Here is a 27,657-nt window from a genome sequence, read left to right as displayed (position 1 = left end):
GACTCAAGTTCGAATCCCAGCCTGCTTGCTCGAGGATGCATTTTGCTCAAATCCTTAGGGGAATATTGACCTTGTCTTTCTTAAAGAAGTGGCACCTGCTGGTTAACCAGGAGGGACTTTGAGGGAATTCAGAAGAGGGTACTCTGGTCTTGGGTAGGCTGTGATAGGAAACTTGGGGTTGTGAGGGCTAAAGAACTACTTGGCTCAAGGAGTGGATGGATAGGAAAAAATATAAACTAAGAACCTTGGGAGGGAAGCACTGTTTTAATCTATACTTGATACTCTTTAATTCAGGTCTTGGCAGTTGTAGTATGGTTTTCCTTGGTGGTCCCTGTTGCTTGTTTCTTTGGAGGGTGCTGCAGAACATTTGGACCACTTTGTATGTAGAAGTAGTGCCTCAAATAGGTGATGTTAATTAAAACAAAACAACGTTAACTTGATTATTTTAAAGCAGCCTAATGCGGAGGGATCATCTCAGCAGTTATCTAAGTTGTTAATTTTTAGTTTGGTAGAATGAAAATAGACCAAGGAAAAACTCTGATTTCTGTTTGCAAGGTCAGTATATAAAATGCTATTCACAGCTTTTTATCTCATTTTGTAGCTTTATGGTCTGTGTATCTAATGAAAAGTAATATATTTGGTAGGAAGCAATGAGATTTCATGCTGTTATTTCCAGGAGATTGCTAATACAATACAAAACCAATGTTTGTCTCTTTTTTTGTTAGGTTTACATAGACTTAATCACAGCTATTGTGCAGTTTTGAGAAGAGAGTTAAAATGCACAGGGCTGGGTTTAAGCAGAGTTCCTTTCTCTTCATCCTTTCACTAAAAAAAAAATATTTAAATCTTCAGATGCAAGAGAGCAGGTTGTATAGTAAGGACAAGGAATATAATTTGTATTATATACAGGTCCAAATCGGCATTTTAAAAAAAATAAAATTATTGAGTGTTAAATCCTAGACTGCATTTAGTAGGGTAAATTGCTTATAATTCTGGAAGCACTGATCCTGATAGGGAAGGGTGATAATTAGTTTCTAATACGGACAGAATTGCTGTTATTAGCTGTGCTCCACATGTTTGCTTCCCCCGTGGCATTCCTTGGGGTGCAGCAGATGGATGAACAAGGGGCAGAGGTAATGTGTGCCATGATCGGCTGCTGCTTTCCCCTGAGGATACTTCTAGAATGCTGATCTTCTTTTTTTATTTTTTTTTTATTTTTTTTTCTTTCTCTTCTTTTTCAGCAACTTTGCTGAGATGTGTCAGAATTAAGTTATGGTATTGCTCCTTTATAATCTATTAATCCAATTATTTAATATGAATATATTCATGCCTTAAAGAATGGGCTGTTGCATGTGTGCTGGTATCTTAAATCTTACAAAGTCAATATCATGCTTAAATACTTTTCTCCGTTCTGTGAGGTTGTGGCATTAACAGTCTGATGTTGCCTGTTAGTGTTATCTGATCTTTTGTAACACGATCCAACTCCTTTTAAGTTGGAAAATGGATATTATTGTGGCACCTGGATGATAGAATGGAGCCCGCTATTGAAAAGAATTGTCCTTTTTATTTAAATCTATCCAGGTAATGTCTGCTCTATTTTTTCTTTCTTTCTGATCTTGATTAAAATGTAGGCCGAGGTTGTGGGGAGGTCTTGGTTTTCTTTTTTGTTTGTTTTTGAAGACAAATCTATCCAGGGTTGTAATGTAGACCACCCTCCCTGTTTGCCATCCAAAAGAGTAGAGTCTTGCTTAGGTAAGAACATGGAGAGGGTGACTTTCCCGTACTCCAGCGGGGAGGAAGGCCAGCCCTGGTGCCCAGCTCTGACCTGGTGGCACCACTGGAGGTGCAGAGCATGCAGGGAGCCCTGCCTGCTGGGAGATGGGTGTGGGCCACGTGCCTGCACACCCCTCCTCTGAGGGGTTTCTGTGGAGTGCTCTGTGTGCAAGTGTTGCACATATGCTGATTAGAAAATATTTTCGTTGGTGCTTTTCAAATGTTTTCACTTTGTTTATATCTACCTCTAGTCCTACTATTAACCAACATCCTAAAAAGTCCCTCGCCAGCTTTCTTGTAGGCCCCCTTAAGGTACTGGTAGGCCACTATAAGGTCCCCTCAGAGCCTTCTTTTCTCCAGACTGAACAACCCCAGCTCTCTCAGTCTGTCCTCATAGGAGAGGTGCTCCAGCCCTCTGATCATCCTCGTGGCCCTTCTCTGGACACGTTCCAGCACGTCCATGTCTGTCTTGTAGTAGGGGCTCTAGAACTGGATGCAGTACTCCAGGTGGGGTCTCACGAGAGTGGAGTAGAGGGGGAGAATCACCTCCCTTGACTTGCTGGCCACAGTGCCTAAACTGAATTCCTGATGGATATCTACCTGGTTAAACTTGAATTTCGCTGTGGTTGCCAGCCATGTCGTAGTTTATACTGTTGATCAAGGCAGAAGAGATTAACAGCAGTGGAACACTGGATTGACCCAACCCAATGCTGGGTGCAGCATTAAGGTGGTGGTGGTGGGGGAAAACTCCAACTCCCATCATGAATGATAGGCAGTGAAAGCATGCCTTCCAAGAGGCAGCTTCCAGACAAAGTGGCTGTTCTCGTAGCCATTTGGTTTTTGTTTGGTTGGTTTTTAAATTTTCCTTTCTGATACTGACAGTAGAGAACATCAATTACAGTACTTGAGAAAATGTTTAGGCTGGTGGAACAACTGTAAGTGAAGGCACTTCCCTGTGATAATGAAGTAAGTGTAGTGTTCAGCACAGAGAATTAATGAGTTCACATCTTTGGCTGAGTCTTAAGTAGTACTGTTGTTTTAAATTAAACAATTTCTGGAATAAATGAGAAATTCCTCTATGTGTGAGTCATCACAGACACAAATAGGTCAAATTTGCAGTAAAAACAAAGTTGTACTTTCCTTGTGGCTCCTTTTAAAAGTTTGGATGTTGGTGTCTGGCATCTAATGTTGGATGAATAGTTCTCTTCTGTTTTATCTCCCTTATTCTTACACATCTTCAACATTCTAACGTAGTATTTTGTGTCTATATATTATAATAAATCATTCAGTAGAACATATGCAATATTGTGCTTAATTAAACACTAATACACAGCTGTAGCAGATCATGAAAATTTACAGTTCTGGTTTGTATTCGTAAATTACACATAGTTTTATTTATCTGGACAGTCATTTTATGAGTACTTATTTTGCGGATTCTGTTGCCTGTATGCTAACATCTGTAGAGAATAGTTCTAAAGAAATATAGCTCTTTTCTAGGTTTAATGTCTGCCTCTTGCATTCTCAAATCACTCATTAGAGAAGAGCAGTCCTGTTGCAGGGTTCTTTTTCTTCTTTTTCTTCTTTTCTTTTTACTTTGTTAAAGTGTCTCCCTTTTTTAAAAAAGCCTGCTAAAATCTTCTAACTTTTGGTGACAGAGCTAGTTTCTGACTTCTGCTGTGGTTAAATTGCTTCTCCTGAATCCAACTCTCTACTAAGAAGTCAGAAGAAATGCTGTTTGCAGGGATGCAGTTATTGATTTCTCCAGTGAGGATTTTGGCAGTGTACCAGATAATAATGTCTGATTCAAAAATTGTACAGATACTTTGAGGTGCGGGGTTTTTTTTTTTTTTTTTTTCAGGTTCAGCTTTGGACTGCATCTTAAGAAACTTTGCTTAATGGTGAGATGCAGTCTTATAAGAAAGAGAGAGGATACTTCTGTATTATAGCTCAATCATTTGAAAGTATTTCAAAGATTCTGGGTCGTCTTTACAGTTAGTGAACTTTCTCCAGCTTTAGATCAAATTATTTTTACTCTTAATTCCTTTCAGATGGATTTTGTTTACAATTGAGTCAGAAAATCTTTTGCTGAATTTGCTGAAATATGGATTTGGGAACTTGACAGAAAAAAGCCTGATAGAAAATTTTACTCTATTGGGAAGAGAGTGACCTTTTCTAGAGAGGGATACGCTGTCAGTTTCAGGGGTTTCTGCAAAATGTACTTTTTTTGTATCAATATATAGCTGCTTAATTTCTGTAAAGAAGCTGCTTGGTCAGATTCACTCTTTTGAAGTGCTAAGACAGACATAGCATTGGAAGTTTATGTTGGCACAGTATTCTCAGAGAAATTAGTGACTTTAGACTAAGATGAATCCCCATGGTTAACTCTGCAAGTTTGTCACCAGGGACATCAAATTTGCTGAAACTCTCTCTGTTTAGCTCATATTTTAGAATATTTTTTGTGGGGTAGTTGCAATAGAAAAACACCTTCTTTGCATTTTTAAAATGATTTGTGAATTTCAGGGATTTTTCTTTTTCTTTCTGGTTTTAACCTGGATTCTGTAACTGGAATGACTAAAGGAAGTAGTGATTTATTTGGATGATAGTTTATATATAAATATATGCATACACACACATGTATTTACATATTTATTTATTTTCTAGACTGTGGAACCATTCCAGACTTTTATATTTTTTTCAATGCTTTTTCTTGTCTGTTTTTGCTACCACATATTACAGATGTGGGTATGCAGTGGAAATCTGTTGACAAGGAAATTGCACCTTCTGTCTGAGGTTTGTGGTCTTTCTAGCACAGTGATTTCAAATATTTTTCGGTTGAAAACTTGCAGAAGACATCCTTTATGAGATAGGATTTCAAGTAAGTTTTTTAATAAATGCTAATCCACTTAAGGCTCTCAGAAACGGCAGAGTACTTCAGTGCTTCCTAAAATTAGGTGATACGGAAGTTGTAGGGAGACAGTCTCTGTCACCGCATGCAGCGGTTCTGGCAATGTTAGTGAAAGATCACGTTTGCCAGCTAGAATGGTGTTTTTTCTGAACTGTGGTAGACAATTCAGAGTAGTGCATAGCCTGGTGCAAAACTGAGGATGCTGCTGTTATTGGTACTACTGATGGTGGTAGTCAGCAAAAAAGTTTTGCTCTGAAGTAGTTACTCTGTTATTTGATAGCTTCACTGTGAATCTGGACAGCATGAGTTATTTAATATTCTGATCACGCATTCAAGTAATTCCTTCACACTCTGGCTGCTTAAATAGGCTGAAGAGTGCAGAGCTCCTTGATGCAGGGAATTCTGCTGATGGGATTTCTCAAAGGTCGTGTTATTCAGAGAACTTTTTGCTTGCTTTGTCTGCATAGTTGGATAACATGAGTGTTCTGGATTAGCAGGTGGATTCCTTGGTTTTAATGCAAAAAAATTTCCAACAGCCAAGTCCCTGACTTGGCAGAAGCAGGTTCCTAAACAAATGCTTTGTGAGATCAACCTGTCAACCACTGCTGCTAGCCTCTGTCGCATAAGGGATTGTCTGGAGACAGCCAGATCCAAATACAGTAACTGGATGTGTGTTGAAGAGGATGGAAACTTGGGAGAACCTTGGAGAAAAACTATTTCCCAAAGGGAAGGATTGGCAGTCAGGAAATAAATAATGATCTGTAGCGTGTCCTAAAGACCAAATACAATCAACGGTAAACAAACATAAAAGAATGAGGTTAAAGTATTTAAAAAACAGTGTGAGTTAGTCCTCCAGGGTGAAACACAATTTTGTTTAAATCTACTCTGTTCGTATTGACCCATTTCAGAGCTAAAATATGGTTTCTGTGTCCTGCTGGGTTAGTAGATATGGCAACTTTATCTTGCCTCATAGTGTTGGTGCCTGACTGACTATTTGTTGAAAATACTTTGGAATTCCAAACCGAAATTTCATAGATGAAATAGGCATTCCCAAATGTTATTGTTGGAGGCTTGTTAGATTTTGTTGTTGTTATTGGTTTTTTTGCAACTATCTCTTTTTTTGGAAAAGACTAATAACTGTGAGCCTTTCCTTTTCGGTCTCATAACTTAAAAATGAAATTGCTTCTCTCTCCTTCATGCAAGGAGCAACTGTATCTGAAATGCCTGGATCAACATAGAAGAATTGCATGTAACCAAAAGAAACAAATCAGCGATTTTATGTAGCAGGTGTTCTCCGTGCTAGTTTGCTGCTGAAATCAATAGAAAGTTGTGTGTCTCATACAGTTTCAGAGGAAAGGTGCAATGGTTGGAATTGTCATGATCGTTCCCACCTTATAGCGTATTAATAATGCATGTAGTATTTTATATCTAACTCATTTTCACTATCTAGTAAAAGAGATTTTACTTGTTGTACAGTATGTATTTTAAATTTTTTAATTGTGTTTGAGCAGGTATTTCTCAGTCTTCCAGAAAGACGTTTTACTGTAGCATACACATTTCATGATATGAGTTGAGCAAAACTTGGTGGTCTGGGAAGTAATTTTACCATTTGATTTAATATGGAAAACTTCATAAGTAAATTTGAAAGTAGACTCTGCCATCTATGCATTCATTTTCCTAAGCAATTGTCTATATAAATTCTTGACACTAAATTCATTAAACAGTTATTCACAGCGGTGGCTCTCTTCTGCCATAGAGAACTGGTTTTATTCAAGTATTTCTCCTGTGATGAACCACTTCAGGAATTTTGTTTGTTTTCATCTGCTTCCACATTGGATTAATCAGAGAAAAATTATATAATAGAGCATTTGACACTTTTAGAATAGTGACCTCTACAGGTGGTTCATTCTTCCTTCTTACACTGCTAGTGGCCTTGAATTACTTCTATTGCTTTTGAAAAGTAAACAAAATAAATCCTACAGAGAGATTTTTGCTTTCCAATGAGGCTAGCAACATCAGGGGACAAAGAAAAAAAACCAGTAAAAACCTAGCTAAAGCAGTTAGCTCTTATTTCCCCCTATCTCTCATCAATAGCATATTGCCTCCCACCCCCCATAAGGTTTTTTTTTTGTGCTGTAGCCATTTTTCCAATCACAAAGTTCAGTCAGAACATTGAAGTTAAAAGTGCTCCATAATTTAAGAGCGTTCATGAAGTTGATTTCTAGACTTGTTTTAAATACTTTTTTTGTTGTTGTTGAAATATGTGCTGTCTGTGGAAACATTATATATTATAGGGTTTTAGCTAACTCACAAACTTATGTAGGATATTCATCCTTTTTTATTTAGTATCCTTGATACTTTGAGGACAAAGTACTTTTGCCTGTGCTTTGAGTTCCTTGATGTGATTTAGATGCAGTTTGGAGCTCTCAGCTGCTGTTAACAAGGTGCTGTGATTGAGCTAATCAGCCCTGCTATGAACTGGCTGTGGTCTGGAAGCTTAACAGCCTAAAGATTGCTGCAGTTACAGACTTCTAATTTTGGAGCTGTCTTAAAAATGGCTTTGAGTGGATTTTCTTGTGTAAAAGATGGCATGCACATAATAATGACACTGTTGTAGTTGTAGTCAGTATTTTTCTTAGGCAAATGTCGAGTTTGATAGGCCTATTTGAAATACAGATGTTCCCTTCTATAATTTCTGTATTTTCTGTTCAGCAGAAAACTTATTATTATGATTTAACAAAATCTTGTGAACCTTGTGTTAGAGTGAGGGATGTGGGTGTGAAAGAGGTGTAATTGACTCTCAACAGGAAAAAGCGCTAAGTACCACAATAGATCAATATAGGCGACACATCAGATTCTCTGTTACTGGTCTGTAACTAGCATTATAGATGGCATTACTCTGGATTTAATTGAGTGCAGTGAGTACAGAATTTTGGCTTCAAATGTACTTCATTCTTAATGGAAAATAAGATGAAGTGGCTTAGTTTCATCTGTATTTTTAGAATGTTTTGTAAAGTAGTAAACTCTGGTTTTATAATGAAAGAGTTAAGAACCTTTATTCAGCTGAAATTCTGTATGAATAGGAGGCATTAGATTTTTAAGACTTCTTAAATTAGTTCTTGGATAACTTGGAGGCTTCACAGATCTTAAAAGGTCCCATAATATGTGAAGTTTTTTGTTCATTTTGAACCTTTTTTTCATAAAAGCAGGTATAGATTGTTTCTGCATGCTTTTTTTTAATCTATTATTCTGTCTTCTTTTTAGTGTAATATTTCATAGTTTTGTTTTTTTTTCTCTTGTTTCTCCCATAATAGGTTCAGCATTAAGGTAATGATATACTCTGAGTCCTTTAGGAAAATGAAAACTAGGCTAAAGAGATCTTAGGGGCTGAAGTGTGTACAATGTTACGGTTTCTTGATAATTGGTTGAGAATATATATCTTACTCAAGGCAAGTTATGCCCCTGATGTTTAAAAATTCAGCAGTGAACTTGAAAATGTAAAAGGAAGTGGCTTCAGATTTATTTCTTGCTTTTTTTAAAAGAAAAGCCAAGCAAGGAATAAAATCCTAATGACAATTCATATTCTCTAATGTAAAATTGATATCGGAATCAGTGATGTATACAAAATTTTTTTTTAAAGTCCAAATTGCATACATATACCTGTGATGTGCATGCTTACTTTCTTTGTGTGACCTTTTAAATATAAGCTTTACATCTTAAGAAATATACAATGAAGTAGAACAGAATTGGTACTGGAGCTCTTTGTACTTGAATTTTTACATTTATTTCATGTGCATCCTGCAAGGTGCCTTAGTGTGTATTTGTTTAATTCACTGAGCTTTCATATCACTTGTGAAAATTCAGTAAAGTGTTTGTGTTGGTTTGGGTGTCAGGGAAATCCCACATGCATCTGGAATGGGCACAAAAGGACACGAATGTCGTCTAGTATAGCCCTTCAGTTATGTGAGCATAGTACATTCATTTGAATTCAGGTGAAGAGTGTTTAATTATGAATTCACTTCAAGTATTTCTTAATTTTCTTAAAAGTATGTGGGCTAGCCTTTTCTAAAGGAATACGCTCTGCATTCTTAGCCCACGTGAACACGTGTTATGGAGCTGTATGTGATGTTTATTCTGAATTGCCCTATTACATGTATGAACCTTCAGAGTGCTCTCTCACATCAGGGAGGGAAGGTCCATGGTTTTCTTCTGAACTGTTGTCAATAGTCCTTCACATATAAATTGGGATGCGAAGAGACATCTGACACCTTATTAGCCTTTCGCCAAGTGTGATCTGCAAATCACTTAAGTGATAGTATGTGGAAGGGTAATAATATTTTTGTGATTGGAGTATAAGAAATTTGTTTCCAAATACTGAATCATGATTGTCTCTTTCAAAAAGGCAAAACCAGTTTTTAGATTTCTTTATTTTATGTATTTAACAGAATGTGAAGAGTCTGTCTCCTGTTAAAATTATTTGATAATCCTTATAAATGGTAACATTTTATTTTTAGTGGCTGAGCAAAGCTGGGCACTTATACAAACTTCATCGTATTGCAGTGTTGGAGTAAGAAAAAGTAAAGTACAAAGAGAAGCAAAGTCTGGAAGCTGTTGCCAAAGCTAAAAGCAGTAACATAAAGAGAACCGAATGCAGGATTTAAGGCCAACAAAACTTAAATTCACCACCCAGAGAGGCAATGTGTTTAAATTGGCTTGTTCTGGCAAGGCTTAGAATTCTAAAATACAAAAGAGCAAGTGGGCAATAGTTGTTTATAGAAGGAACTTATTTGGCATATGGAACCCGAGATTTTTTTTGTCTAAAATTCAAAGTGTACTTAAAAATTTTTAAATAAAGATGCTTACTTTTTGTCTTTTTAATGACAGCAGAAATAGAGGGAAGGAAATTTCTTGGGTTTTGTTGCAATTTACTTTGAAGTAATTTACTCTTCCTCTAAATTTTGGCTAAAATTCTAGTAAGCGAAGGATAAAGTATGTGTGAGAGTGTTCTGGCAGTGGTGAACTTCCTGGTAACCTGTTTCTACCCTGACACTGAGCGTATTTGATATTTTTAAGATTTTATGAAGCTTATTGGTGTTTGATGTAATTCAAACATGCATTTACTCAGTTATTTTTCTCACACACTGGCATAGTATCAACGATCCAATAAAGCCAGTAGTCCCAAAAAAGACTGCGGGATTTTATGCATCATCACAGTGGTGTCTTTTTTCCTTTCTTCTCTCTCCCTTTTCATTTCCTCACTCTCCTTTTTTCTTTTTATCTCTCTCTCTCTTTTTTTTTTTTTTTTAAATGTAGCCATTTTAAAATATAGAGCTAGTGAATGCTTGGGAAGTGATGGGCTACTTCTCTGGCCCTTCACACAACCCTGACTTTGGCCTTGTGTGATTCTCGTGCTCTCCCCTTCCTTTCTGCCAACACTGGTGGTGCCCTGGCCCGGTGGTGAAATACTTCTGTGAGTTAATCTGCCCACAAACCAACGAGGGGTTTTTTTTTATGGTTCTGTTTTCTACTAGTTTCTTCCTGCACTGGTCCTAGAAATCACTGGTGCTAGTCTGGGGGAGGAGGAGAGTGCAAAGCTGGGCTTTGGGCAGTGGGAAGAGCCAAGTTGCCAAGGGAAGCAGGATGGCTACCTTTGGGTGGCAGCCAGCCCTTAGCTGTTAGGAAGACAGGCTTGTGTTTGCATACAGAAAACTTGACTCATAAGCTGTTGTCTTGCTCTGGTTCCCACATCAAAATCCCTTGCAAGGAGTCAGTGAATGCTGCTTGCCTGTTTGCAGGCTGACTCTGTGTGAGGAGACATGGCTGTGCTGCAGCTGCGCCTTGGCTGAGGGCTCTGCTGGCAGCAGGGACCTTCTCTGCTCTCCTGGGGACTGAAGGGCTTTAAGGTCCTTCCACTTATTCTTACGTGCACCTGTAATACTAATCTTATGCTATTTGTCCTAATTTTAATGTAAAATCATTAGCCTCTGTGTTCTCATTAACTATCCCTAGAAATGCGTTCTTCATTTTAAGGTGTAAGTTTTATAGGAATGAAGTTGCGAGGCTATTTCATGCTTTTGTAGAAGGAGAGGCTTTTAAAACATCCCGGGAGGAGGAATTTAAAAAAATAATTAAATAATTAGTTATTGATTGCTGTTTGTTTTTTGACTGCAGACTCTTCAAGTTAATGTTTGGAAGTGTTTAATACTGTATTATTATTGTAGGAAGGCTAATTACCAGGCAAGGGTGCTTTTCACCACAGAAAGGTTGTCTACCACATTTTATTGGCTTTCAGCATTTTCTAGCTATAACCTACAGAACTGCTGTAACAGCATGCTTTGAGAAGCAGCAGCAAAATTTTTTGTTTATTCAATGTGCAACTTTTCCTCATTTAAAAAAAGAAGGAAAAAAAAAAAAGGCAGGCATGAGTGTACTTTAACAGCAACAGGTATGTCAGCTCCAGCTGTAATGCTGTTACAGAATGAAGGCAATTTAAAATGGGGTTACTTGAATATAAATTCCAGTTCTAACTTTTCCATCAAAGTTCTGCTTCTGAAGTGTGTATGGTTTCTAAGTGCATTTTATTAAGAGTGTTTTAGCTCATGTAACACTTCTTACAAGAAAAGCATTGAAAACTCACATTTCTATAAAAAGTGTGATATTTAGGATTTAAGCCAAGGAGAAATGTTATGCAGTCCAACCAGGCTATGGAGTATTAAATGAAAAGCCAACAGAAGTAGTAGAAGGAAGAGCAGTGAAGTCTTCAAACAGGAAGAAAAAAAAAAAAAGTCTTTCTTTTGGTTAAGAACTAAAGTTGGAGAAACCTTGACATCTTTGCTAGCAAATGTAGGTGTTTTTGGACTCATTTCCACCAGACCCAGATCTTGCCAGATTTAGTAGTTACTTTCTGGAATAGAAAAATAAGTTATTTTTTTTAGTTAGTGTGATACTAATAAACTTTTCAGAATAGTTGGATGTTTCTGCAAAATTAGCAATGTTAAACTGTTGTTCTTCAGCATTTAAATATCATAGGGCATAGTAGGGAGTTGTGACTACTCCAGAGTTGTTACTTCTGTGTTACTGATCCTCTAAAGGTATAATTTTTGTCGTTGGAAGGTAATCTTTCCAGGCTCATAAGCTGTAACAACATGGATATAGTAGCAGAATAGTGTTAAAATGTGGATGATCCTGAAGTGCAGCAGCAATTAGTAGGTCAGCTAATAACTTCTGCTTGTGAAGGAAGAAACTAGTGAAGACAAGTGTCAGGCAACTTACTCCTTCAGTGAACTGTGGTGAGGCAGCTTGGTTCAGTGGGAGGAACAGCCTTCCTCTTGAATAAAGGGAAAGTGGGAACACCTAATGAACAGAAACAAGTGGTTTTGGGGATTGAAGGTAAAGTAGACTCCCTCAGGCATCACAGTTGCTGCAGTACTGCTATGCATTAGTGCAAGGCCTGTTAACATCAGGCAGCGATCCTCCTTCTGCCTCGTTTGTTGATGTAGGAGACAGAGCTGTATCATATCAGCTTCCCAGCATTGCGGGCACACCGTCACTTACTGCCACTCATGCCCAGCGAGCTGTCAACACAAAGCCTGCCTGCCTGACTCAGCAGGCAGCTAACAGCCTAGCCAGCAAGGAGCTACAGTCAGCAAATATTTGGGCAGACTTAATGATATCTGGGAAATTTAAAAACAGATTTCTCCCCTCTGACAGAGAATGTCATGTTTTCTTACTTAGACAATGGGGCTCAAAAATACCAATAAAATCTCTGTCAAAGTGATTGGAAGAAATGTCTCGATGTTGAGGAAATAAAGGTTTCTTGGGTGTGTGTTTGTTTGTTAGGTGTTTCTCTCCTTTTCTTGTCTTTTTTTTCTTTCCTTTTCCTTTTTTTTTTTTTTTTTTTTTTTTTTTTTTTAAAGGTGTCTGAGGGCCCTGCTGGCAGCACAGGCTGTGCCAGATCTCCGTTGGTTGTTCAGACTGGGTTCTGGCTATGACTTTGGAAGTAATGGAATTATTGAGAACTGTTGGTTTTGGGCCTCCGCAAAAGGAGAACATCTGGCAAGAGGTTTACTACATTCCAGGCAGCTTATGGAGGGGGAAGCACTAGTTACTGCAAAATGCAGACTGGAAAAAGTAATCTTTGATACTGCAGGCTAATACTAACTTCCATTAGCTCAAATTCTCGACTGTATAAATGCAGGTAGAGAAGCTTCTTGAAAGTTTTTAATTGTTTACTTTAAACCTTTTTTTTCTCTCTCCTAAAATCTGACTAAAAGAATAAAAGAGAACGCATTTTGCTCTAGGCATCTGTTTTACTGAGGGAATAGGTGCTATCTTTCCCTTGGACAAACCAACAGGGCACTTTATTGTGCTGCAGGGCAAGCGATGAAGCCCTAACCTTGCAAAATATTCTTTATTGGGTGAAAATGAAGAAGTATGGAGGGTTTCTTCTTTATTTTTGGCAAAAGAGGAGAGAGATAAGTGAGCCAGGTTGTAATAATTACCGAAGTCAACACTTGCTGTATTTATTCTATTGTTTTTTCCCATGTAACTTAGAGCTAGCCTGCCACATCCCTGGCTCAGATGAACGGATATGCAGTGCTTGCATTTATCCGTTAAGCATTCTCCCCTGTTTGAATACTGAATAGATGAACTTTGTTTTTAGAGTTAAAAGATGATGTTTAATGCTAACATGTTCATATAATAGACACTTTCCCCATCTGAATTGAAAGAGCCAGAATTCTCTTATGAAGAAGTTATGTTCACACAGCCCCTGATGTGTAACTTCTGCTTTGTTCAGTAATGAGAGTTCAGTCCTGTTAGATGTGCTCTTTAGAACAAGCAGTGGTGAGAACTCTTCTTTTTAAAGATATGCCTGTCTAGAGGTAAACCTGAAAACCTTTCAAACTTCTTTGTATTCTATATACTTTGTTTTATGAAAAGCATACGATGCTAGCATTTTGTTGTTTTAATGTGAGATGCCATGCTGCTGTTAATAGATAGACTTCAGATTTCAGTAGTGTAGGGTAGCCAAAAATCTGATAGAGATACTGTGTACCTTAGCAAAGTACAGGTTTTCTTCCATATGCTTTTAGGAAACGGCTTGGTCTAGATCATCTGAAGATCAGACTCAAATTTCTGTCATCTTGAGTACATATCTGTAAATATCTTTGTTTCCAGTCATGTAAACGTGGAATTGCATTGGCATTTTCTTGGCTATACTGTATATTATACTTGCTGTTTTACTTAAAGCTCAAGATCCTGGCTCACTAAGATGCAAGGTTTTTGTCTCATTCTTTATTTCTCCTCTGATTCACCTACATGAACTTGGAAATTCAAAGTATATGATGTTTCTCACAAATGTATTTTTTCGGCTCTTTTTTTTTTTTTTTCCTCTGCTCAAACTCATTGGTATGTCAGAGGGTCTCTTTTTCCCTAAGAGGTCTGGGTGTTAATTAATGCATTAATGATCTTCTAAATACCAACAAAGTGCTTTTAATTTGTTGCAATTGGATAATTTTAATTGTACGCGTATAAAGATGCATGAAAATCATCACCACCACGAAAAGATATTGACCTCAGCTTGATCTTGAAGTTTGTTTTCAAGACGTTTGCTGGACACCTTGTGATACAGTAAATGACTGAAAGTGCTTTTTCTTAACATTTTTCAACAGATTGTTAGAAAAGCTGTCACACTTGCAGTGGTTTCTTTGCTCATGAGTTAGTGCCTGTAACTCCAATTGTATTGTGTTCTGGTGCCTGACTTGGCTGATTTCTGCACTGTTGTAATACAGTTGGTAACAGTAGCTGTTGACCATGAGGCTATATTTGAATATTTTTGGCCTGGTGTGTGCAGTCTTGTGACTCTGGCCTTGATTTGGTGTATATATAAATATATATTTTTAAAGTGTGTGGTTATATAAAGCTGTTGAGTCATAACTGAAGTAACCACAGGAAAATTTGCCAGTAGAATGGATTATTATGATAGCTAATGTCATAGGGCTGAGACTTGCTAGCTAGAGCTGTTCAGGCTGATATTTCATGGTTCAATACAGAGAGGAAAATAAGCAGCATGATGCAATTTAGTAGCAGTTTAGCCGTGTGTGTTTGCATGTGAATAAAAGCTCTGGGTTATATCCCTGCTAAAGGCTTGATCTCTAAACTGGTGTACTTTATTCATATTTGTAACAAGGAAGGTATCAAAATATAGTGTGTGTGCACACATGTAAATATTATTTATATACAGGATATAATATAATCAATGAAGATTACCATTTACATTTTTCTTTTAGAATTTTAACCTTTAATTGGATGGAAGAATAATATTAAAGCTTGTATTAATAAAGGGAAATATTTTTTCAGGGGTAAAGAATAGTTTTACTGTGTAGTGCTCTGAGCACCTCTCTGGATTTGTAAGGAAATTCCTTTTTTCTTTTTTCTTTTTAAAAACAAGACAAAACATGTAAAATGCTAATTTTTATAGCTTTTGTCATTAGCTTATGTTTGAACTGGCTGAATAAGCACACATAAATAACAAATGTATTGCATACAGCATATTACATGCAGTATGGTAAATATAGTCTCCTCTTTGAACTGTTCCTGATGTACTTTTTCTGGCAAGATGGGTGTAGCAATGTTCAGTTTTCTGGTTTAGTACAGTTTGGGTGGGAAATGCCATTTCCAATTTTATTTTGAGTAGGTTGTATTGTATTTAAAGTGTCCAGGTCGTGCTAGGTCATTTGGTGTGTTTGGTGATGTGATTTAGAGTCTAGGAAGTAGGGAATATGAAGAGAGAAAAGCAGGTAACTTCTGACTTTTCTGTAAGAGAGCTGCTATTACAGGAATTAATAACCTAGTGTTGTTCTTCTTAGGGAATACATGGGCCTTATTACAAGAAATGAATAGGATTGTTTGTAAAATTAGGTTAAAAGTAGTAATTGCCTTTTTTTTTAATAGCAAATTGTATTTAGGTAATGAGTGGAAACAAATCTAAAACATACTTGATAGTTATACAGGAACTATATTACTGGTACTGACTTCTGATGTTAATAGACACTGTTAAAACAAATTAGACCTTTTCATCAATTTTCCTGAACCATCATGATTTTTTCCCATTTTCTTCTGACTTTATACAATGTAAGTATCTTATTGTATTAGAAAAAGTTGAAGTGTATACCCTGCAGTTATATTCTGACCTAGGAAAATACTGTTCTTGCAAATAATTTTCTGTATGACAGTATAGGTTTTAAACAGTTTTCCATTAAGAGAGGATTCAATTTGCTGATATGTTTTAGGTTACAACCAATTTTTAACACCTGTCAATGCTAATTTTGGTCAAAGCTTTGGTTATTGCCCAGGCAAGTTATGTACTTGCTGTACATTCCTCCCATTTGAATAATTTAGTTCTATTGAAGTTTTAATTGTGATTGCTTATTCTGGGGATAGAAATTAACTTTGTATAGCATATCTTATTGCCTATTCTTAAAATAATTTCCACAATAACTGGCATAGCAGGTGTTTATTCTTTGCTATGTCAGATAACCACGCTCTGGAATTCTCCAGGATAAACAGTGTTTCAAAAATGCAAATTAATTTATTTACTACTATTAATAATCACTGTTGATATTTCAAACAGCTCTTACAAACTGATCTTTGGAAAGAAAGATATTCAAGGGGAAGCTAGTGTTCTATGGGTAATAATCGAGACAACCGATGCCTCCCAGGGTTGCTTCAATCCCCGCAGCCCCTCGTTGTCTACCATTAGAGGCTGATAGTTATCAACCTCGACTGTCATGGTTATAAATATGATATTGAAAATAACATTTAAGGCCAGGAGAAACCTCACTTCTGGACCACACGATGGATTAAGTGTTCAATCTGCGACTCAGTGGCTCAGTACAGGGAGGAGAGCGTGAGCAGCATTATGCAATTTAATAAAATTATCTTGGGAAGTTTCCTGAAGGAATTGTGGAGTCCAGAGTTTGTACTGGACAACTCTGGCTCAAGATGGTGTTTTGGTGCCATATCCAGAGCACTTCCATTAATCTTCTCTGGAGCAAAAGGTACAAAAAGGGATACTGCTCTGCTTCTCCCACTGGTGCCTCCAATAAGCAATTCTGTTACTGGGGAAGAACTTTCCTTTTTGATCCAGAAGGTTGGGGAGGAACTTGGTATCCATATGCTGTAACGCAATTGGTGCGTTCTCCAAGAAACGCTATGAATTGAGATTTGAAGCTTCTCATGATTTTATTTTTTTTTCCATGCTTAAAGTACTTCCCCTTGCCTTTCCTTTGGGGGCAGGGGTGGGTGGGGAGAAAGCCCTCTATGTAGATTGAAATGAAAGTGGTTTGTCTTTTACCTATTTATAATGTTGCATCTGAATTTATCCCAGTGGCACATAAGTGGTTAGACTGTTGATAGGTTGCCTGGGTTTCATTTCTCTTCTCAATTTGATTAATGCCCTTAGCTTTGTATATTTTAAGCCATTTTAAGCCACATGACATCTATTGTAAAAGCTGCTTTTGGTTTTGAGTGTTTCCCCCCCGCCCCTCCCCAGTAATAAATGTGTGGAACTGTATCTTGTCTTTACTTGTTTATCTGAGTTGCAAATTTCAGGTACTTTGTTAGAATATGAATTATTTTATTATGTTATTAAAAATATTAAATCTACTGTGAAATGCGAAATATCTTCTATTTGGAATTTAACAAGACGAGGCTGAGAACTAGTCTTAACCTATTGAAATTTAAATTTTTTTAATTGAGGTAGTATTTCTCCATCAGATAATATTTTTCTTTGTGTCCCCTTACTAGAAAGTCTAGACCTAAAATATCATTTTAGGTAATAATTTGTATCATACTTCATAATAGACCTTTGCAATATAGGGTCTAATGGTAGATTGATTTGTTTGGGTGTCTAAGATGCAAAATAAAATCAACACTTATGATTTGTGCTCTAGGTTTTTTTTTTTTTTAAATTGATTTCGGTTGTTGAATGTTATCTGAAGGAATATCATTACTCTGAAACAAAATTGGATAAAGAAGCGATAAAAGATAGAAACTCATACCTTGAGTACCTAGTATAACAATCTACAATGTGATTTTTTTTTTGTCAAATCATTTATTTGATCAACATCATAGCAGATGGTAACCCTATAAAGTGTATTATCTTGTTTACACGAACATTAGAGGCTGTGTCTCTTGAAATAAGTTTTAAATATGGTTGTCTTCATCTTATACCAGCAAGAACAACAATTTTCATTTCAGTTTGATTGTAAGATCCAATTTTTTTATTAGATGAATGTTTGGACCTGTTTCTTCAGAATGAATACATATGTTGAAGTTGCCTCACTAGGCGACAGCTTTCTTCAGCTCTTCTTCCAGAAGAGCTTGAAATGCTCACAGTGCCATCTTAAAAGTGACATTAAGCAAAGCCCTTTTTAGAATTCAGTGCATTAAAGGCAGAAAGCATCCTTGTGCCTGCTTGGCAAGTGGGGACCCCCAGCCTCACCCATGGCCCGGCTGGGTGGCCGGGGTGGGTAGGGGCGGCCCAGAACAGCAGAGGGGAGTGCCTGGGGCTGCCGTGGGAGCCGCACCAGCCACAGGCTGCCAGCTCCATCCACGAGAACAAAGATCAAACTTACCAATTATTTCCTGGCTAAACTGTAGTGTATCTACTATAGAAGTAGCAGATTTTGATTGAGAACTATGAAATCAACTCACAAGTCATTTCAATTACTTTCCATCTTCAATGCCTACTAAAAAAAGGCAATGGGGGTAGAACCTCATTATAGTTCTGTCTGCCTGACTGCGTGTGTCTGTTACTAGACCTTTTTAACACACATTTGTTGAATTTCCCCCTTTTTTGGCGTTGCCTAAACAGATTGAGATGCTGCGGCCTTTCCCGGTGCAGCTTGTTTTTCAGTGCTCTGCTAAGTGTCACAGCTTTCCTGTGCTCTTTAACATCCATGATGAATTCGTGAGTACTAGAATTGGACATTGAGTTTCCTCGGGGAAGGGGTTGTACAGAAGTGATGATTCCCCTAGTTCCTCCGTTCTGTTTTGCGTTTCCCAAGAAAACGCTTGAACCCTTTTGATGACACGGTGGCTTGGAGACTATTGAATTTATCACCACAGATGATCCCTGCGTTCTTCCTTCCTGTGTGTTCCCTGCTTCAAGCTCTCCTCCCATCTGGAAGGTCAGTCTTATGCCCCTGGCTCATTCACATGGAGCGACCTCAGGCTATATTAAAGTACATGTTGGTTGGTTGTGCCCAGCCTGCTAGAGTTTGTCTGGGTCCTTCTCTCTTGTAGCATTTGGTTGTTTTTCATCTGTCATGGGTGGAAAAAACATGAGTGTACAAAACAGAGCAGATTCCTCGAGCACCACTGTAGACGCATGTCCGATTTCCTGGCTGAGCGTTGTTTGCCAGGTGGTTCTCCGCTCTTGATGGGACAGAGGGCAACAGGGCTGTCGATCCAAGACAAACCCAGAGGTCCAGCAGCAAGTCAGAGTGCCGGGGTTCTGTATGCAGTGTATGACATTCTTCCTCGCAGCCCACAAGGAGCTTCTCAAGTGTGAATGCATGTGCCTCAGGTGCAAGTTCTGAGTAAAGGGTAGGTCTGGCCTGTTTTGGGCTTGTAAGAATAGAAAAAATGCTACATGAAAAGGAGGAAGAAGACACTTGGCAGAAAAAGGAAGCGTGTTGTTACTCCTGACTACTCTAGCTTAACTGTACTGGGCTTTTTTAGAGAAAGAATTCTGGGAACCATTTAGAAATTGGTTTTCCTCATGATCTTAAACTGCTGCATTTTGGTTTAGAGCAGTTTCTTTAAACAATTTATTTGCATAATTCAAGTGGTAGACTTAAAATATGAGAATTTTTAGCTATATATGCGCTGATTTAGCAGAACCTTAACATGAGCCCTTATGTCCCACTGACTCAAATTTTTAAACGAGTAACATGTTTTACTGATGAGGGGTCATGCATCCAAACGCTCTATGCATAACCATTATCTACTGGCATATTTCCTAAATGGGCTGATATAATGTACTGTGTCTTAGACTTTGTCTTGCGGTAAGATATTTTTCTTCCCACCCCCCGCCAGTCTCTTTTGAAACTAAGGCAATGGAAGACTTGTTATGATAATCACTGGATTACTAGGGCTGTTGTTTCTGGCAGAAAAGAGTCAGTTGTGCCAAAAGATTACTTTTGCCTTTGTCAGTGCCAGCCACGACTTTTTACTCAGCTCCTGGATCAGTTACAAGGAAACAACAACAACGCCGTCAGCTGCAGAACCCAGCAAACTTCCACAACCTGCTGGCTCAATGCAGTGGTGGGTTTGCGTTTTCAGGGCGTTCTCCAGCCTTCAGGATCTTTCCTGCACTACACAAAAGGTGTCTATAGATTTTTATCTGGGTGATTGAACCGTACTTCCAGTTTAACATGCCTTTTGCAGGCTGTCTTGGTCAAAACGGTATTTTGTACCTTCATAAAACACATTTCTTAAGGAAATCATGATGAGAATACTATTACTCCATAGGCAGTTGTTTACAGTATTTCCTTGCATTTTATTTTGTAGTGTGGCCATTCTGAGATCAATGCATGACAATTTTATAGTTGCAATATAAGTTGGGGTTTAGGGATGATTGCATGGAGTAACTTGCACTCAGCTCTTATTTATAAATTGTGACACTTAGCTCTTATTTATAAATGATGACGTACGAAGCTTCATAAATAGTTTATACTATGCATCACATAAAGAATTTATGTTCTGTATCAAAACTCTTTATGAGAGAAGTTTGGGTGACAGGGAACTAATGAGTTGTGTTTTGTAGGACAAAGTGTGTGGAAGTCTGCAATTTAGGATAGAAGTGTTCCACCCACTAAAAATAATAATAATAAAAAAAAATCTTGCAATGCGGATAATCAGGAACCTAATTACTAAGATAGTAACCTTATCCTGTGTGAATGAATTGGCTATAGGAATTCAGGTACTTCTGCAATTAGTTGTTTTGGAATGTGGTTTAAAGCTGGCTTGACCAATTAACTTTGAATAGAAAGTAATTGGAGAAAGTTTTGGCAACAGTATTTCTAATTGTTAGCTAGATAATACATGGGATATATATTCTGATACTAAGTTTAAAGATCTCCTTATTTTTTCCTTCCTCTTTCTCTTTTGAGCTGTAACATAGATTTGCATAAAGGGAACCGATTCTAAAAGAACCGTTACAGAGTTAAAGATTCCTGTTTTAGCAGGGCAGACACCATGGGTCTCTGTGGGGTTTTTTTAAGCCATTGAAATAGAACCAGTCTGTCTTGCCTTTTTCCCCCCTTATGCTAAAATATCTGGCATGTCATGTAAAGACCAAGTAGGGGAAATAATTTTGCACATTTTACAATACTTAAGCAAGACATGAGAGCAAAGGGTAGATAACAAGTATACATTTCACAGTATGTGCTGCAATATTCGGTGCTTAAGATGCAGGATAAATCAGGCTGTGCAAAAAGCCTGGCTAACGTCGTTTGTGCTTGTTTTGTTACTCATGCTAATTTCTGATGGATTGGGTAGGGCAGACACTGCAGATTGGCAAATCTTTGTGACTTTTTATGCTCCTGTTTTCAGCAGCTGCAGGTGTCCAAATGAGTAGGTTGCTTTGTAGCCAGCTTCATTAACACGGAAACTGTTCATCTTAAGTTTTGTTTTTAGAAATGCTGCTTTAAGTATACAGAAGCGGATTAATTTGCTTGAAGTGTGTGGAAGCGGATGAATTTGCTTTCAGGTCGCATCAGAGAACATTGTGCTTGTGCTATCTTTTCTTATAGGTCTGTATTTTTCTTTTTATTGCTAGGTATGGATGAGCGAACAGGTGCCACATCCTGGGGAACAAGCGGTCAGCCAAGTCCTTCCTATGAATCTTCAAGGGTAAGGTTCCCACATAATAATTCATAGTGAAAGTTTATGGGAACATAAAATGAAAATCAGCAGATGATTTGGCAATGTTTTTGAAGGGTAAGCTCCTTTAAATGCTCAGATTAGCATCTTTTAAGACTTTAATGACTTTGATATGCTGCAATAGCAATTCCGATTTCTACAGCTAAAAAATATATAGATTAAGAATTTATGAAAGCACACTGTACATAACTGTATACTTGAATGATGAACATGCGTTTTGTTTATCTTATGGTCAGAAAATGAAGTAATGTTACTTATTCAGGAGCAGATTTATTGGTAAAGTGTAGGGAATGCTTGCCTCTCTGTTGACATTAGCCAGCTATGGTATGTGCTGTGATATGATGTTGGAGAGAGGCTTCTCTTTAAATACCTTTCTCCTGTTCCCATTGCAGCTTCATTCATCCTGCTTATTGAGCTAAAGGTTTTTGATAGTATCTGGTATCCTAAAATAACATAGTCTTTTTAAATCCTAACTCGGTGGTCAAAAGCAGGCTTAGTAAATCACATTCCCTTTCATCTACTCAGTTTTCTCTTTATGAATATCTACTCCCTAAAAAGCTAATGAGACAGGTACCTAATGAATTCGTTATTGGAAATACATAGCATAACTGATGGGCCTAGCCTAAATAATCTGTTGTGGTTTCAGTGTCCTTGAGCCAGAGTGCTGTGTTAGCTCTTGCACCTTTGCAGCTTTCTCTTCCTGTGGAATGAGGTGGGTAGGCTGCAAGGTCTTGTCCAGCTCGCTGGGTAGTGTTAAAGCCTCTGTCTGACTTAAGAGGAGAGCATTAGAAAGATTTATCACGAAGTCCTAATTTTTCTATTGATCTTTGGTAAGTAAATGATAAAAAAAAAAAAGATAGAAGAACTTTATGGGTTGCAGTAGTAATCTTGTGCAACACAGAAATTAGGCATTCTTTTTAAACATTTTGCATAATTTGAGGCATGGAACCCAGCCTTTAGGTGCCTTTTCTACATTTGAAATGGAATCTTATTGCACAGCTTTGGTAACTTGTGTTCTTATTGTATGTGTTTGGCGTTTCAACACTCATGTATGATATTGCTGATCGATTTTAATCCATCATGAGTAAAGCTGACCTAGCTGGAATTTGAGCTTGTGATTGGCTATGTGGCTATGTTAATCACATATTTATTTTTTTTTTTATGTTAGAGGATCAGCCAGCTAACATTACAGTAGTGTAAAGTCAAGGTGCCTGGTGTGTTGATCTTTTTGTTTGATTTTGTTTGTTTGTTTATTTATTATAACTGAAGATCATGACTAGGAAATCTAAACACCAGTCAAGAATCATTCCCTCCACAAATGATACCCTGAAGTTGATAATAAAGGCAGATGTTAGTGCTCTAACAGAGGTATACCAGAAGTTACAATCATGGGAAGAGGTTGGTGCTATTTGGGTGCAACATTAAGTAAAGCACATGTAAATGTAGGTTTGTCTTGAGCCCTATGGAAGTCTTCAGGAAAAGAGAGATCTTAAATTCTTATACATGTCAGGTGACCCTCTCCCCCCGGCTATTGTAACTTGGACTTAAATTAGTTTATATTTAAGAAGGGAAAAACCAGATCGAGACAGAAAAAAAAGAAATTTATCCTCCCAGCAAACAACTCTTGCTGAATCATAATTTATACTAGGAAAGTTTCAGCTAAAGCCAGTTGGGCTCTAGCCAAACTGAATATATTGCAAAGAGTTGATGGAATCTATCCCCAGAATGTTATTGAAGTATTTATTCCTCTGCTGGCTAAGTGCAGAGGATTTTTCTCTTGCATGCTAGTAATTTGAGATGATACCGAGAGTTCATTCTGAAGCACCAGTTATTTACAGCTTGTGATGGGTTCTTTGTTGATGTTTTGTATTTGGTTGGGTTTTTGTTTGTTTTTTTTTTTTAAAGAAAATATGTTCATCTTTGTTAAAACTGGAGCATACTGTTTCAATGTTTTCAATATGCAGCTCTTTCTTAATTCAACTTAAATGCATTATAAAGTATGTTTAAGTAGAGAATTGTCAGTTAATACTGTCTGATTTTTTCAAAAAGTTAGAGACTTTGAAAACACTGACATTTAGATTTATTTCCTTACTTGTATTTGTGGATGAATTTAATGATTTTATAGTATGGCATTGTGTGCATCACTATAAAATTTAGAACAGGAGAAGACTGAATACTTGCATAAAAACTTTCTTGATTTATAAACTAAAAATGAAATAATCAGGTTCACCTCTTCTCTCTGTCTCCCAAAACAATGTTTTGTATGTTTTGCCTTCTCTTAAAAAAAAAAAATAAAAAATTCATTTGTTCCTGTAGTGTTGAGGTAGTAGTTTTCTTCCCTTTGATAGGGGATTTTTTTTTTTGTCTAAAGGCAGCAGAAACAATGTGTGTGGGAAAACCCAATAGTACTAAATTCTAGTGAAAGATTATTGTAAGCTGAATATTTTTACAAATGCCTTCCTACACTAACTTTCTTTTCGAAAACCTGCTAAATGATATAGTTTAAAAGCAAGTCTCATGTTAGCACAGAACGTGACATTAGACTGTCCATAAAATCTGTCCATGGGGTCAGGTTGGCTGTGACCATTGGCTCTGCAGTCCCGAAGCATCAGTACAGCAGCGGCTCCTGAAGGGATCAGTGATCAGGCCGTGGATGCTGGTAGGTGTAGATTTTCCCAAGAGCCTGGTGTATTTGGGTTGCCTTAGGGGAGACGTCAGCCTCTGGTGCTAGGCTTTGAAAGATTACAAAAAATGTTCATCTCCTTGGTTTTATGGAGTATATCATCTTCATGCACTGAGGAATAAGGAAGGCCTGTCCCACAGGGTCAGGATTTTATGCAGAATCGATGTGAGGTGGCTGTCCAAAGGAATTCAGAGGGCTTGGCTGATGAGTGTAGAGCTTTGCGCAGGCCTTCAATACACCTAAAAAATTTGACAGTGGGAGGGGAAAAAAACCTGAACTTCCTGTAGAGGCCTTGCATGAGGCAATAAAGAATGGTTGTCTGGGATGTCATTTAAATGACAACAGTTTTCTTTTAAAGAAAACTGAATTCCTTTTACAGGAAAACTCCATTCCTGTGTTTTCCTCAAAAAAAGTGATGAACACTAGGAATATATACTGTGTGTAGGTAGAATTAGTAATGGTTAAGAGGCACAAATTAATTCATCCCATGGGCATGTTCTTCTGCAAAAAAGTAGAACAAAGGAAGTTCTTCTGCGTTGAAGCCACTGAAAAAGCACTGGACTTCATTTACCAGTCTAAATGAAGTCTGCATGCATAAATCTGGGGTAAGATGTATAGTCTTTTTTTTTTAACTAATTAGACACATTACACTAGTGGTTGAGTTTTGAATAAAGATAAGTTCTGATTACTACTTCATACGCTGCCAGATCAGATCATTCTGAGGAAGACCTAAAATGACAGTGTGGGTCTGTATCATAAGACTATAGATCAGAGTTTCTCAAGAGGCAGGGCAAATTATACAGTTAGCCTTTTACATTCCTAGGTTATTCCTTGTGGTAATTAACGTACAGAGTTTAAATAAGTTATAATTGTCTTACATGTTCAACTTTAACTTCAAAATCCAGTGCTTTTCCCCTGTAACTTCAATATAGAATGTTTTTATCCTGATTGTTCTTACTACTTGCCTGTTTACAGGAAAATGGCAGTCTTCATGGAAAAAGCTCAGACCTCTCCACGGACATTGAAAAGTTGAAACCTCAAGAGGTACCACTCACTTTCTTTTGTGTGTGATTTTTTTTTTGTTATTTTTTTTTTAAGTCTGCGTGCAGCCTATTACTGGAGTTTTTCTTTAAAGGTCACGATACAGTGACCAAATTAGGAATTTAAACTGTTGGCCCAGTATTGGCTGGAATTTCTGAAAGCACTTAAAGATAAGTAATTTTCTAAATAGAAATGGAATTTTGTGATAGTTAAGTTACATACCTGTTAAAGGATAATTAAATAAGATGGTGGAAGACTGGCTAAAGGAGATCTTCCTTTCCCAACTCCTGCCGAAGGTCTGTTCAGGTCAGTATAGATGGTCTGATTGCATCCAGCAATGATGCTTAAGCAAAGAATGTAAGTATAGGGCAAATATTTTGCCACCTGTACTGTCGTACTCTCCTGGCAAAGCCCAGCACTTAGGGGCTTAGGAGATTTCCTGGACAGAGATGACCTTTTGGACATTGTTCTTATAGCTGTTGGTGGGCTTGTTCTCTGCGAGTGGTGAATTTTTCTTTGATTACAGTTTTGGCCATAATTACAAGTATTTTGTGGCAAAAATATTGATGTTTTTGTCTTAAGTGATTTAACTGATTCCCACCATGTTCTGAATAGTAATGCTTGGTTGTTACTGATGCGATACATGATTTTATTATTTTTTTTCACAAACATCTTTATTTACATGCCACTTGTCTGTCTGTCTTCTTCTCAACCAAACTGAAGAATTGTTATCTATTGGTCTCTGCTTGTATAGTAACTTCTTCTAACCTGTGGTTTGTTCTTGGTGCCATTCTCAGAATTTTTCTGCTTCTTCTGTATAACTTAAGAGTTAGGGTGATTATGGCTGCATGCACTAGTCAAGATGAGGGTATACCATCAATTTCTGCATGGCATAATGATACTTCCATTCTCTGTTCCTTTCTTACTCATTACTGTCTTGCATTTTTTGACTGTCACTGAACTCTTAAGTGATATTGTTTTGAAAACTGTGTAGAAAAATAAGATTATTTTTTTTCTTACACTGTACAGCGGTTAACACATAGTTAGGACAATGACTTAGTTTTAACATGCTTCTTCTGTATTTATTTACACCAAATTTTATCTGCTGTTTTATTGCCAATTTCGTGGAGAACTTGCTTTGAAACCTCACTAGTTAGCATTATTTTTAAATGTTTTTTGTTATCAGCAAACTTTACTATGTTTTTGTTCACCTACTGTTTTTGACTTATTCATGGCATTGTTGAAAAACATTGGTCTAAGTACAGTTCTTTTTGGGCAAGTGGGGAGAACACATTGGTAACGTTTTTCACTGTGAAAACGGAATGAATATTCCAGTGCTTGGGGAGGGGTGTTTCTTTATATATTTTTATCTTTTGATCAATAATTAATTCACAAAAGAATGTTTTTTCATATCCCATAGCAGTTTAGTGTAAGAGTCTCTGGAAATACCTTATTAAAAGCTAACATATTCTTATTTCAGTAGTGTTTTGAACTAACGTTGAAGGCCGAGAATCACTGCAGGCTTGACAAAATCTTATGAGCTTTGTTTTTTCATTACCTAATAATGTTAAATAGTGTTCTGACATTGAAAGAGCAGTGAGTACTTGTGTTATAATTGGCTGCAGTGATCTTAAATTTGTGCAAAGGTACAAATTGAGACATGAATGACTTCTGTGTGCAAAATCTCTTTTGCATAAGCTGAATGTTTTGTTAGAAAAATGAATCATTTGAAAATACATCTGTTGTGGGGGAAAGGAAGGAAAAAGTAGGAAAGCCTTATTCTTAAGAGGAATAATTCAGGAATGGTAATCAGCAAATCAGTGGAATTCTAGGAAGTGATGGTTCGCCCTTATCCTTGAATGATTATACTGAAGTCCGTATACAATACTGTGTCAAAATTTTCCGTCTGTTGTGGTGCTCGTTTTTCTTCCAACCCTCCAATCTTGCTTTTACTTCTGTATGTGCAACAGAAGGGTTTTTTCTGTGAGTATCTTTGGGTTAACGTATGCAAGTCCCTCTCTTATCCGAGTGATCTAGAGATATTTTTGCATGTGTTCCAAATCCCTTGCGTTACAAGGGTAGCTGACTCCTGGGGTGTGTTGTGGAGGAGTGTAAAGCTGCTTTTTGAAAGCTTTGCTTTACTGAGCCCTTTAGAGGAAATTCTGAGGTAGTTGAACAGAGTAGCATGATTGCTGCACAGTAATACATTGCCCTATGGCACATGAAAGTTTTGTCTTCCTGTTGTGAGATGCTTCTGAAATTCCTAGCTTTCCCACTTTATTTGGAGTTGTAATTCATACTCATA

At 37.3% G+C, this 27,657-nt stretch overlaps 1 protein-coding gene across 7 annotated transcripts in view; it reads left to right on the top strand.

Annotated features, from left to right (window-relative positions):
- The window catches only part of TCF12 (transcription factor 12), a 170,204-nt gene that overhangs the window by 24,031 nt on the left and 118,516 nt on the right, over positions 1-27,657 (top strand). For all 7 annotated transcript variants that reach the window (XM_063346154.1, XM_063346156.1, XM_063346153.1 and 4 more), the window contains exons 4-5: positions 21,525-21,598; positions 25,287-25,355. In XM_063346154.1, the coding sequence (XP_063202224.1) occupies positions 21,525-21,598; positions 25,287-25,355 (143 nt within the window). The remainder of the gene's footprint in view (positions 1-21,524; positions 21,599-25,286; positions 25,356-27,657) is intronic.

The sequence above is a fragment of the Chroicocephalus ridibundus genome, chromosome 9, assembly GCF_963924245.1.
Source record: "Chroicocephalus ridibundus chromosome 9, bChrRid1.1, whole genome shotgun sequence".
In the NCBI taxonomy this organism is placed as follows: domain Eukaryota; kingdom Metazoa; phylum Chordata; class Aves; order Charadriiformes; family Laridae; genus Chroicocephalus; species Chroicocephalus ridibundus.
This window is presented reverse-complemented; position numbering and strand designations above follow the sequence as displayed.